The sequence below is a fragment of the Diadema antillarum genome, unplaced genomic scaffold (assembly GCF_040938485.1).
Source record: "Diadema antillarum isolate AM-2024a unplaced genomic scaffold, OU_Dant_1.0 seq00000095_RagTag, whole genome shotgun sequence".
Classification (NCBI taxonomy): domain Eukaryota; kingdom Metazoa; phylum Echinodermata; class Echinoidea; order Diadematoida; family Diadematidae; genus Diadema; species Diadema antillarum.
Genome location: NW_027271184.1, coordinates 518822 through 532245, shown reverse-complemented (window position 1 = coordinate 532245; position 13424 = coordinate 518822). Strand labels below are relative to the sequence as shown.

The 13424-nt window shown below is 41.1% G+C and overlaps 1 protein-coding gene across 1 annotated transcript in view; it reads right to left on the bottom strand.

The window, feature by feature from the left end:
- The window catches only part of LOC139726672 (tenascin-X-like), a 43781-nt gene that overhangs the window by 16489 nt on the left and 13868 nt on the right, over nucleotides 1–13424 (bottom strand). Inside the window, exons 11-20 of the mRNA XM_071637658.1 lie at nucleotides 11044–11319; nucleotides 9186–9483; nucleotides 8626–8894; nucleotides 7787–8038; nucleotides 7310–7585; nucleotides 5345–5641; nucleotides 3983–4258; nucleotides 2857–3132; nucleotides 2226–2504; nucleotides 331–573 (exon numbers count right to left, since the gene is read on the bottom strand). Of these exons, the coding sequence (XP_071493759.1) occupies nucleotides 331–573; nucleotides 2226–2504; nucleotides 2857–3132; nucleotides 3983–4258; nucleotides 5345–5641; nucleotides 7310–7585; nucleotides 7787–8038; nucleotides 8626–8894; nucleotides 9186–9483; nucleotides 11044–11319 (2742 nt within the window). The remainder of the gene's footprint in view (nucleotides 1–330; nucleotides 574–2225; nucleotides 2505–2856; nucleotides 3133–3982; nucleotides 4259–5344; nucleotides 5642–7309; nucleotides 7586–7786; nucleotides 8039–8625; nucleotides 8895–9185; nucleotides 9484–11043; nucleotides 11320–13424) is intronic.

Here is a 13424-nt window from a genome sequence, read left to right as displayed (position 1 = left end):
AATGTATTGCACAGATTATCAACATGGACACTGCACTTCCAAACACCAGTATTTGTTCAAACCTCACTTCCTCAATGCAATGCAGTGAAAATGAGAGTTATCTACTGTTTGTAATCATTAAAATCAGAACAAGTTTTTAGCATTTTCCTGCATGACGGTCATTGCTCAATTCATGGCTATTCTTTCTGCAATCACTTTCACATTGCTGACACAACATATCCAACAAGCCACATGGAAAATAACCATAATTTCCTCATGAGCCACATCTTCATTGCCACTCCTCCTGCGAATATACAGTCGGCAAACGGACAAAGTGTTCATGAAACTTACTTGTGTAAGGCTGGATTGAGGGCAAGTCACACACAAAGTCCCAGCGGACGGTAATCGTGTACTGCGTTCCCGGTTCCAGGTCTGCGATGGACAGCTGTCGGACTCCAGTGACATTCCTGGTCATGTTGTTGGACGGCCCCATGATGTCCACAAAGAATGTGTCTGTCCCCACCACTGGGGACCAGGAAATATTCACCATGGAAGTGCTAACATCAAGGACATCAATATTTCCGCCTCGGGTCTCTGAATTTGATCAAAATGAAGAGAAAGATTATATTACTGGTGAGAATTGTTTCAGTGCATATGAATAGACTACAAACAGTGTAGGGACCATGTCTACAAAGATTAAGACCTTTTCCTGGCTCCCTATAAAAAGTTAACTTGAAGCAATGTCCTTTTTATTTTAAACATGGTTTGAGAGCAGCATGCTTTCTATCTATAACAGACCCAAAACAGAAAGAGAAAGTTGCAGATAAACCTGAACATTTGAGCTTCACTGGTCTACGACCTCATCAGCATGCTACCATGGACATCACTATAAGAATAGATCCTCTGAGAGCACCTTTGACCCCACTGAGGTCACATATGGACAAAAGGGGAATGCAAAATTATTTGTCTTAAGAATTTGGCAGGGAAAGTTGGTTAGACATGAACTTGGGTGTCTCGACATCATATGACATATGGAGACAACCACGTTCATCTCTAACCGACATTTAAAAAGAGAAAATACAGACAGTCATGCACACTAACTTCAACAAGTGACCTTCAACCTTTGACCTCAGCACATAACTCTGGACAATATACAGCTGTACCTTTTTATGACCTAACACCTGAGGGCATCTGTGACTCAAGTTTGAGGGTGACTGGAGAGACTGCAGCAAAGCTGATTGAAGCAAGAGAATCTTGCAGGTCATGTTGAACATTTATGTTGCAGAAAAGGGAAGGATACTATTTTGGATCCCTTAGTCTCACCTCTATGTTTACAGAGTGAGGCAGTTTATGCTCCTAGATATCTTTTGCCTCACTTCCAATTGCATCCTGCTGCAATACTCTGAGGAAAATTGACCAGCATTTTATCATTTTCATCACAAGATCAAGACTGATTTGTATCTGATGCAAAGAAACAAACAAGCTTGCAATACACGATCTCTATGAATCAAACAGGAAAAAGTCCACAATTTTGCTATCACTGAGGCACCACATCGTGGAATATGACAACCAAAAAACCAGAATAGTCCATTCTTTACACTGCCTGGCACTTTTGCTCTTTCACACAGATGGACATGTGAGTATTCCATCTGCAGGATTGATCTATTTAGAAACCACAATCTCATCTACAGGTTGGTGTGTACAATTACAGCTCAGGTTTGAAAACACAGTAATGAACATGACCCCACACTGGCCATGGCACTCACACAATTACACACACACACACACACACACACACACACACACACACACACACACACACCAGAGACTCCAACTCTCCCGCTTTCGACGGGAGATCTCCCGCCGAAAAAAAGCCCATTTTTGCAAAATCTCCCGTTCTCCCGCTTGAGATTTGATTTCTCCCATGCTGGCTCTGTGTCTCCCGTTGGAAAGGATTTCTTACTTATTGCCATATTGTATGTTAAAAAATAAGCCCAAGATAGCACGAGAGAGCATCTAGAACCCTAGACTGGACCCCGGTTGCAAGGAATTTCGTGCTTCGTGCACTTCAACTTGGAGTCTCCTGTTTGCTAGGGGTTTCAGGCAGGAGAATCTCCAGATCAGAAGGTGCTGGGGTTGGAGTCTCTGACACACATGTACACACAGATGGTAATATCAATCAACAGGAAGACTCACTAACACTCAAAATCACAAACATCCACAGGCAAAAACCACACTTGACAGACCTGAGACTGCGTAGACCATCACCGGCTTGCTCCTTGCGTCTCCACTGACCACCTCGGCCGTCACATTGTAGCTCGTCATCGGCTGCAGCTGCCGGAGTTCGACCACCTGCTGTTGGCGGCATGCTCCTCCCATCCCGCTGACGTTTGTGACTGAGACGTCGGCAGTGGGCTCCACGCTGATGGAAACATTGTCAAAGTCCCCATCTGGTAGGCACCATGTGATCATCAGAGAGCAGGAGGTGACGTTGCTGAGGCTCGCATTGAACACAGGCAGTGGGACTGCCAAAATACACATACACACACAGACCAAAAAAAGGAAGAAAATGTCATTGATTATGCCTAAGTGAGAGAAATAAACAGCTACTCTGCAAATTCTCAAATATAACAGTTGAAGGCACAGAAAAGTTCTTGCATGAATAATCAATTTCCCTCCATTAATCATCCACTGAGGCCCATGAGTCCCTATGCACTCAAATGTCCACACTCAATTAGTTACACAGAGACTCAGATATCACATCTCAAAAGTCAAAATAAGTCAAAATAAATTACTTTAAATCACATCATCACCATCATAATCATGATGTTTCTGACACGCAGACAGTCAACAAAGACAGACAGTAGTCCTACATACCTGTTGTTCTGGCCGCTGTAGGGACACGGAAAGCCAATGGCCACTCGAGGGTGAAGACGTACTTTCGACCTGGGGTCAGGCCGGTAAAGTTAGTTGCATACATGCGAGAGAGGCCGTTGCCTGATGCGACTGGCTGGTTGATTATCTGTGAGGCAGGTTCGTCCCCATCGGCAGGCTCGTAGGAGAGTACGTACTCAGAGATGCCCGGAATCATGTCCCAAGAGACGGGGATGCGGTAAGGAGTGATCTCGCCAAACTCCAGCGGAGATGTCTGAGCTGCATTGAGCATTTATAATGTTTCAAACAATGAATTACACTGACAAAAACCGACAGGCGGTTTCAGGCATTTTAGGAAGTAATATGACAGACAGTTTTGCATATTTTAGCGACTAATGGGTTAACTATAAGATGCATGTTGTTTTGCTTTACTGGATTCCCTCAATTACAACAAAGACTATAAATTTCTTCCAGGGTAAAATCTCCTTTGAAAGGCAATATCAGCATTGATAAGTTGTAGAAAAAGCCTTGGGAGCCAGACTGAGAACCAGATTGAGCACAGACTGAGCATATGATGCACCACATGGTACCCGGAGGTACAGCGTTGTATGGGGTCATCTCAAGTTTTTATATACAAACCGTCATCATGACAGTCAAAATTTAGCAGTCGGTGACAATGACCCCTAATGCCAATTCAGCCCTGTTTAGATTTTCTTTTACCATAATTATAATAATAATGATAATAAACATTCGACAATATTATGTTTGTTTTCAAAATATGTTATTTGTTTTTAACAGTGTTTCAGATGAAGATCATCTTAATCCATGAACTTGCCGAGTGTGGCGCAGTTGTCTGTACATGTGACAATGAGATCACTGGTGTAGTGTGTGTCATGAGCGCTGATATTATGATGCTGCTGCACTGCTGAGCTCATTTGTTGTGACAAAATTGTCTTTTACAGAATACGAAGAATTACTTTTACCTACATTTTTTTCTTTTTTTTTGGTGTCAAGGGTAAATAGTTTTGAAAACAAAATAATGAAAGAATAAGTCAACAAAATATTGAATATCTATTTGGGAGCCCTGTCTGTCTGTCTGTCTCTCTGTGATGGTAGGCATCTTACTCACTCAGTGTTATGAAGTCTGTCATCTTCTCGCTGAGTAGGACATCACCATCCTCCTCCTCCTCGACATACGTTGCCACGGAGATGACAAACTCTTCATCTGGGTAGGGGACCTCCCACAGGTAGTTCCTCTCACTGGGGTCCAGGTCTTCCTCCCGTGTCTCATTGAGAGAATACCAGCAGACCCGGAAGCCGTCGAAAGTGGTGGAAGGTGCGGTCCACGTGACGTTCACCATGTTGCCCTGTGGGTCCAGGAGGAGGTTGCTGACTGGGTTGGGCCCTGGGGAGCGGGGCCGGGGCAAGGGGGCAGGGTAAAGACACACAGTTTGTGAGACAAATGCTCTGGAAAAGGTTTTACACCTGCCTACTAACTCTTTATGTGCCACGTTCCCAACCCTGACTTAGTCAACGGCATGCCAAGTTTGCATATTCTGCTCAAAAGCACAAACTTGCCTAAACCGATTGATAAATCTGCAAATGCCACAGTACAATGAAAGCATTTCTCATGATTCCATTCCTGTCACATCTAGCTTGCATTTAATGTATGGTGGTGATTGACTATCAAGTGGTACAGTGTATTTCCTACTGATTTACAAATTAATTCTACGTTTCTGTCACAATTGTGTGAAGAATCAAGCCTTCACAATGATGGAGCTTCTGGCCATTAAAAAAAAACCCCATTGTAATAGATTTGTCATACAATTTACGTCAAAGCAAAGCTTGGCATTTTCTCTACAACTTTGCTCAATACATGTCCGAGGTATAAACAGAAATCTAACAAAGTTATATAGACCTGAAAAACAACCTGTTTCCCCAAGGCATGACTATATGTTGCAGTCTAAGAATGATGTGGCACAAAGGGATTTTACACCATGGCACATACAATGTAAAGAGTTACATGTAATTGTTGTAACTGCTCTCTCCATTTTTCATCAGAGGACTACACAACAATCCATTCAAAAACATTGTGACCTACAGATATTGACACAACTTAATATTGACCATTTACATTCACAATATTGCATAATCTATCTTGTATCTTGCATTTAGTATGGAAATGTATTAGTACCGACACTTCCCATCTATTTTGAAGTTCTTGCCAAGGCCATAATTGATAAACTACTCTGTACTGCACACTTTCATGATGGGGCAGAAGAAATGCCACGGTTCTTTGTACAAAGCTAAGACTGTCAATTGTTTCAGATGTTGAAAATATCGAGAATTTCCATCTGAGTAATTATTGAAATCTCGCTAGGCACCTGAAGGGGAGGAAAAATAACCCAACCTCCTCTCCTCCCCCCTCCTTCCCCCAAAATATATCAAACAAATCTTCTCTCTACATCAATAAAAACAAACAGGCACTCACTTGTATACTGCTCAGCCATAAAATTTGCTCCCATAATCTCCTGCAGGTTCTCATCAAGGCCAACCAGATTGATGATGTAGTTGGCGCCAGACTCCAGGCCACTCAGTGTCAGCCGGTGGTTCAGGTTCCTGCTGAGGGGGACTTCCGCCACCATCACGGATTCATCTTCCTGGTAATAGTAGACGAGGTACTGGTCCACATCTGTGGTGCCGTTCCAGATGATCTCGATTGAGTTGGTCCCCACCGTGTTGATTGAGATCTCATTTGTGGGCAGGTCCCCTGTCATAAAGTTCCTCTCTGTGGAGAGTCACATGCATATAATACAACATTGATGTTGCCATCATTTCTTTGTGAAAAAATAAGAGTAAAACAGAATGCACATTATCTAAGAAATGCATGCAATATCCTCAAACCGAAAAACCTAAGACAAATTTTTTGAAACACGGATGTATTTATACTTGCATAAGTATTTTCAATGATCTCCCCGAAAATATTAGAATATTAGACGGTCTGACTTCTTTTAGAAATGCTCTTGATTCAGTCGTAAATTTTCATACATGTACTCATAGTTCACATTGAAATGTGTTTTTAACTTGAATAAAGATAAACACCTCAGATGATTGTTGTTATTTTGTTACTGAGTACTGTAAAAGCGGATATTTCCGCACAACTAATTTTTCGCGCTTGGCCGGGTAAGAAGAGTTTTGCGTGTTTTTAATTCCACGTAATCAAGACATCACGCACAGGAACATATGGCAAGCAAAAATATTCGCGTGCTTTTATTTTTGCGCTAGTTTCTGTGCGAAAATTTCAACACCATGAAAATTTCCACTTCTAAAGTATATTAATATGGATTTTAGAGTATGTTTAGTCTTTGTTTCGTTTTGTTTGTTTTCTTCTTTTTTGATATTCGTATTCCCTCTATGTTTTATTTGATTTTGTTTTGTTCTGTATCTTTGATTTGTTCTGCTTATGTCAAATACTTTGTTCATGGCCTCTCTGAAAAACAGCCTCTTGGCTGATTGAGGGGTTTAACCCCGTGATGAAATAAGAAAAACAAACAAACAAACCTTGAAGTATCTTACGGAACCACATGCACACGTAAAGTTGTAAAAGTGGATATTTTCGTGCGACTAATTTTTTGCCCTTGGAAAGAAAAGTTTTGCATGTTTTTAATTCTGCTGAATCAAGACTTCAACTACTGGAACATCTGGCAAGCAAAAGTATTCACACGCTTTTATTCTCACGCCAGCTTTTGGTTGTTCAAAATGCATGAAAATTTCAACATCGTGAAAATTTCCACTTTTACAGTACACCTTTTAGCAAACATTTGCCCAAGAAGAGATACTCATCAGTTGTACTTCCATTACATGACGCCACATGGGGCTCATGTATGACCAATACCAAACCTTTCAAATGCCCTAGCTGAAATCATCTGAATAACTGTGCCTCTCATGATTTTTTAACACACAAAATCTCTCTCTCTCTGTGAGCGCATACACGAATGCCACATTGCTAGAGAAATCCTCAGAGAATTGCACAGTAGAAAAACTTGTACAGGAAGTGCACGCTGACCTGTTTGTTTATGTCCTGCGCTCACACTTTTTGCATCCAGATGATAAAATATCTTATCATGGGAGGCACTGTTGACTGAATTCCGCTGGGATTTGAAGTGAAATTATGTGCATACAGTTACGTGTAACTCTTACTCACAGATTAAAACAAACAAACAAACAAAAAGAGTTACCACGATCAGCTTGAATGATAAACACGGGTCTCATGAAGCACCAATGTCTGGCTGATGCTGAAAACTGTTACATCTTAGCATTTTTTCCTCCAAATGATTTAAACTGAATTGCCATTTAATACTGGAGACCAAAAAAGAGACAAATTTCTAGATTTTCCCATGACATGAATGGGTTCTGGAAGACTAGTGCACTAACACTCACTTTGCCAGCTACTCACCAATATTATCACTATCCAGACTGAATGTGCTCTCCCCGGTTCTTGTGACGATCAAGGCGGTGTACGGCGTGTTGGGAAACAGGTCAAAAAGATGTATCTCCGGGCAGGCCTCGCGGGGCAACGTGAAGACCGGCTGTCGGGCATCGCAGCTGTCAGTCTGGGAGGAGACCGTGACGACATAGTCGTCAAATATTCCCTCACCCGCTTGAAGCCTAATCACGGCTGTAGTGGTCCCAACGTGAATGACAGAGGAGGCATTGGAAGGTTTCAGTGGTGCTGATTGAAAGAAAATGTAATAAGAACTTTGAATATAAGCATTCTATATTCTAATATTCCATTCTGAATACCAGAATATCAGAAGGAGGAATTTCGCTAAGATATGAATCTGGTACAACTTGTTAATATTCATGTACATGTGTGGTAAGCTTTTAAGGAAAAGTTTGAGGGGAAGAAAAAAAATTAAGAATACAAACTTACCTTTGACATAGTCAGATATGGCAACTGTCGTCTCAGTGTCATCGTTAGCAAGAGCAACTAGCATGAAACTGTAGATGGCACCAGGTATTGTGTTGTTTAGCTGCACAGAGGTAGACACAGTGGATAGTGCCTTGGGCACAGTGTCTCGGTTGGTGGTGGTGTAGATGACTTCATAGGACACGGCATCAGCCCGTTCCTCCCACGTTACTACCACTGCAGACCCATCGTCTTCAAATTCCAGGATCTCGTCAGCTACAGTTTAGGAATCAAAATTTAAAGTAGATAACAGCTATTAAAACACACAATTTCTATGACATAATGAACAGTCTACACATCAAATTGAGGTCAACTTTGACACACAATTGCAACCACTGCATCAAATGGACAAGGACATCTAATGTGATTTCAGTGCATTTGTTTTGAACCCCCACAAAACATGGATAATCGTGATGAATTCTTGGCCCTAGTGACTGATTTCTGTAGAGTAATATGCTTCTTCGAAATCTTGATGTTCTATAAATTTTTACAGTAAAGCACTGACATCACATACTGGCCTGTTTGGTAGTCATTTTTTAATCTTTTATTTCTTTACTTCATTTTATTTCTGCATTCCTTTTTTTTTCAAGAATATAAAACAAGTCAACTGAAGAAAGTTATTGAGTAATATTTGAACCACTATCAATTTAGAAAAAAAAAAAATATTTCCTCTGAATATAAAATTTTTAAATATTAGAATATAGGAAACATTGAATATCTCCACTGAATATTGAACATTCTAAAATTGAAAATGTGAAAATACTCAATATTTCCGACTTGCGCTCTAGTCACTTCTGACTCACCAGTCCTGAAGGCCTCCTCTGATGGCAAGCTGCGCTGATCACCGGCCACAGCATAGATCTGAATATTGTACAAGGTGTCGGGTTGTAGTCCGCCGACCTCAAGCATGCGCTCCTCAGCGGGGCCCATGGTCCCGACGCGACGCTGGGATGCGGTGGACTCACTCGCCACCAGGAAGATCTCATAACGATCGAAAGTGTTGGCGGCAGCATCCCAGCTGAAAGTTAGCCTGGTCTGGGTGAAGGCTTCCAAGGAAATGGCTCCGGGAGCACTCGGCACTGGTGGTATTTATGAAAACACATTCAGATTAAAATCTATGTATGTTGATGCATGATTTGCTCTTTGAGCATCTGATACCAATGGAGAGATACCTGAAGATATCTTTCTTTCTTTCTTTCTGTGAGTGGATCTTGCAACACAAACCTGACTTTGTTCATTTCCTTTGAAAGTTCTTGTGCATGTGATTTATCATGAGAACAACAACAATGAAAAAAGAACAAAAACCCAATGAGAAGCAAAATACAAAACAATAATAATAACGATCATCAACAACAAAAATAACATTTGTTTGTTCTGTTCTGTATTATGCAAGAACTCACATGTTGTAAAGTTTAGAGAATCAAGTCGGTTGGACACTGAACCAACGGTCCCTGACAGCTGAAGTATGTAGGATGTTGTTGGAGCTAGGCCCATGAGTGTTCCAGTCAGCGAGGTGATGGGAAGGGAAAGGGATTGCACCGAGATGCCGTTCAACTGTGCTGACAGCATGTAGTCCTCTGCGGCATCGTTGGCGCCCCAGGCAGCCGTGACCGCATCGGTACCCACGCTGACGAGGTGCAGCCTTCCGGGCTCAGGGCAGGCTGTGCGCAAGGGATGTGGGATAGTGACAAGTGAGAGTATCTTTTAATTCAATTGTAAATGTCAGACAAAAGTTTATTGCATGAACTGAAGAAGGAGAGACCTTTTTGGTTACATGTGTCACAGTGAAAGTGACAATTTTGAAATCCACACTGCTCTGTTTTGCTTATCTTTAATAAGTTGATGAGACTAGTATGTCAAACACATGTTTATCGGATTGCAACTAGGAGAACACACCTGTATTGTGTATGAGTAGTGCCATTGATGGTGAACATGCTCAAGTGCCATTGATGGTGAAACTAATTAACATGATAATGATTGAAATCTGTATGTCAGTGTAGTGAAGTCCACACTACACAGTATAGAGACTTGGTAATACAGGTGTATTGAATTTGGATTGACTCAGAATCAGAGAGGTCACACAGAGTCAAGTCAGCTCAGGACTTGCTGTGGACCAGAGGTAAAGCCAAACCTATTTGTTTAACAGAAACAGCATTGCATGTGACCTGTATACATGAGACGGAATTTAAGCCAAGGGAAGTCAAAGTGTGAATTAAGTTTGAATTTCCTTAAGTGGGGATAGTTGAGGTTAGGTCAGTGACCTCTGAGTGGAATGGTTTGAAGTCAAGACAGAGTCAACTGATGCGTTTAATTTCTAAGGGGTTTATGCTGTTTTAAAACAGTAAAAGTGAGATTTTGACACTGACTCCTACATTGGGTCAATTTTTGGAATTTAGAGATTTGACAGGACGAGTTTGTTATAGAAATGGATGGACTGGTCAAATAATCTTTTGTATGTGAATCGAATTTTATTGGAAATAAACCTTGAGAGGTAACTGTACATGGCATGTGTGAAGTTATCCTTATTTGAGTAAACCCACGTGACAACATGTATATTCACCAAAATGGATGTGATCTCAAAAAGTAGAAGACCAGGGGTGGTATTCTGAAAATCTTCTAAAGTTTCTTCCTACGTTTAGGAAAAATGTTAGGAAGACACTTACACTGTACTATTCTGAAAATCTTTCTAATAGGAAGATTTTCAGAATACCACTTCGGAAAAAATCACGACTTAGGAAGAAATTTCTTCCTAGAAAGGATTTTAGAATACTGCCCCAGAGGGCAACATGATAAGTCCATCACCCTCAGTTACGTGGTCAGATGAACTGGAGGTGTGATAGGTGTGCATAATGCCAACAGCTGCTAATCAAATTCAGGTCCCCACTGAATATTCACAGATATAAATCTTAGACCCATTATCACTTCCCCATTGATTCTACGACATACATTTATGAGACTTCTGCATCAGAGGTCGTCTATATTTACATAAATGATTACATGTACATTATTTACATGTACATCATATTTTTGTAGAGGAATCACTTTCAACAAGCCCACTGTTGTATTTCTCATGATTCTGCTACTGTCATATTTGAAACTATGTATTTTTTCTTTTTTTTTGTAATGCAAACTTTGTCAACCTGATGGTGATTTACAATGAACTGAACTGAAATGAACTGAAGTGTGCATATGAATGCCAAACGATGAAATAATATACTAACTCGTGAATCTGTACTCAGTGCGGGGCTGACTTCTCGCATTGCCTGCGATTGCAGTCACCGAGACTTGGTATTCTGTGTCAGGCTGCAGACCCTCCAGGACAAACAGGCCGTCATCGCATCGGCTGATGTCAAAGGGCGAGGGTGTGGTCATGGACTCTGGGCTGTAGCTGACCTGCAGCCGGTCATAGCGTTGGCTGCCAAGGGAAGTGTCCACCTCCCACTCCATGGAATATGGACCAGTCCTTCTCAGGCCGAGGAAACGCGGTTTTTCGGGTACTGGGTGGTAGACAAGAATGGTCATGACAGTTGGCACACATTGGAGGCTGTACTCTGGAATTAAGTTCCCTGGCTGCTTTCTACCCTAAGACAACATTTTAGTTAGAATCTGTAACAGTCACAGCCAGCTATAAGCCAAAAGAACATTTGGCCCAAAGCGAAATCTACCTTTGAAACTCAACCCTCACATCCTATCGTTCCCACATGAAGATGGATAACACATTTGTTTCTGCAGAAACACCTAGGATAAAAAAAAAAGTGTAAAATTCTGATTTTCCTCAAAACAAAGACCCTCAAACAAACCATGCAAAAAACAAACAAACAAACAAACGAATAAAGATAAAATCATGTGTGCTCTGGTACATTTGTGGTAAACTACGGTATAATAACTATGACGATTTTCTGATGCAAAGTATGCATTACCAAGAAAGCATTACAGATGAAGGGACATGAATGGTACATGAACACACAGTGCCATCAGCCAAACAACCAGCATTGATAAATGTTGTCTGAAAAGTACTGTTTTATCTCTACCAGCACAGCGTAGACTCTACTTGGCTACTGGATCTACAAAAGTGGAAGTGGCCAAAAAAAAAAAAATATATAAATAAATAACATTTCAAAAAGAGTGTGAATCTTCGAATGCTGTGTTATCCTCATAGACAAAGTGCTTAGTTGAACCGAGTCTAAGATAAAAAAAACTCTTACTTGTGGTGAACGTCAGCTCTCCTGCTATAACAGCTGTGTCGTTAAACTCCACTTTCAGTGTACATTCCCTGCCTGGTTCCAGTTCGGTGAGGTTCAGGCGACTGTCGGATGCTTGGTGTGCACACATGGGGCAACTAAAGTTAAAGTCCGAAATAGGCCGAGAAAAGCCAACGACAGCCTCATCCGTGCCAATACTGACAAGGTACAAATCGTCTCCTGGACCAGAATCTATGAAATGGGTTGAATTAGAGGACAACCCTGTTGTAACCGTACATCATCACCATTATGACACCACATCATCATTACACAGAACGGCGCTTATTTGTCATTACACTGTAATATATTTAGTACCTGTGCACAAGTGCTCTGGGTAATCATCACTGTAAAATAAATTACTTAGAAGCAGTTGCTCTACGGTGATGCTTTACCAGGGAAAGGGAAACGATACAGTGTACATACCCACCACTGCGCTGTATTTCATTTCACTTGAAGAAAAAAAATATATTTCAGAGCAATGATCTTGCCTCAAATCTTCAGTTGCTTTCAATAAATGGTGTCATTGGTGGTTGTGATCTTTATTCTTTCCTATTTCATACATCCACCAAGCAGACAGCACAATGTCACTTGCAATTGCAACTTAATTAAGATTTAGTCTCACTGGAGAATACCTTCTAGCATAACAATTGCCTGCATATAAGCGTTGAATTTTACACTTGTAGTATCGATCCTGTGCAATAACCTGGTCCTTCCTACAAAGGCAAACTCACACAGTCCATTTCTCTCTGTTTATACTAAAGACATACACGTAGCTCGCAGCAACAGACCATGCCTTTAATATGAACAGGAAAAAATGGACTATGTGGGTTGGCCTTTTGACAGCGGGACCAGGCTATTGGACAGGAGGCCATGTTGAAGGTTATGAACTACAAATGGTAAAAGGAAACTCTGAACTCCAACCTGCAGTCATGCATACTATGTTGTTAATTTGACCATTCCCAGTGACAGATCTCATCCATGTCAGTAAGACATTAAATGTTCCTTTGTGGTAATATTCAAACTTGGAAAAAGTGCAACTTGTCATTGCTGTCTTTAAAGTTAATGTGTTCAGTCATGCATGACATTTCTCAACACAATTAGGTACCGATGGAAAGAAGAAGAGTTTCCCTTTCCTCACAACAAACACTGCACTCTCCATAGTTGAAATTATGAAATAGTAGCGTCTGAAGTTGGACTATCCTTTTTTTTTTGATACGCACTGTACAAATGTACGTCCTTCTCCCTTGACCGACCGACTTTGAATCATATCACATTCAAAATTTGTGTGATAACAGGTAAGTTGTGCTAACAATCAAGACGAGAGGACAAAGAGATAGGCAGACAGACACCCACTTGGATGG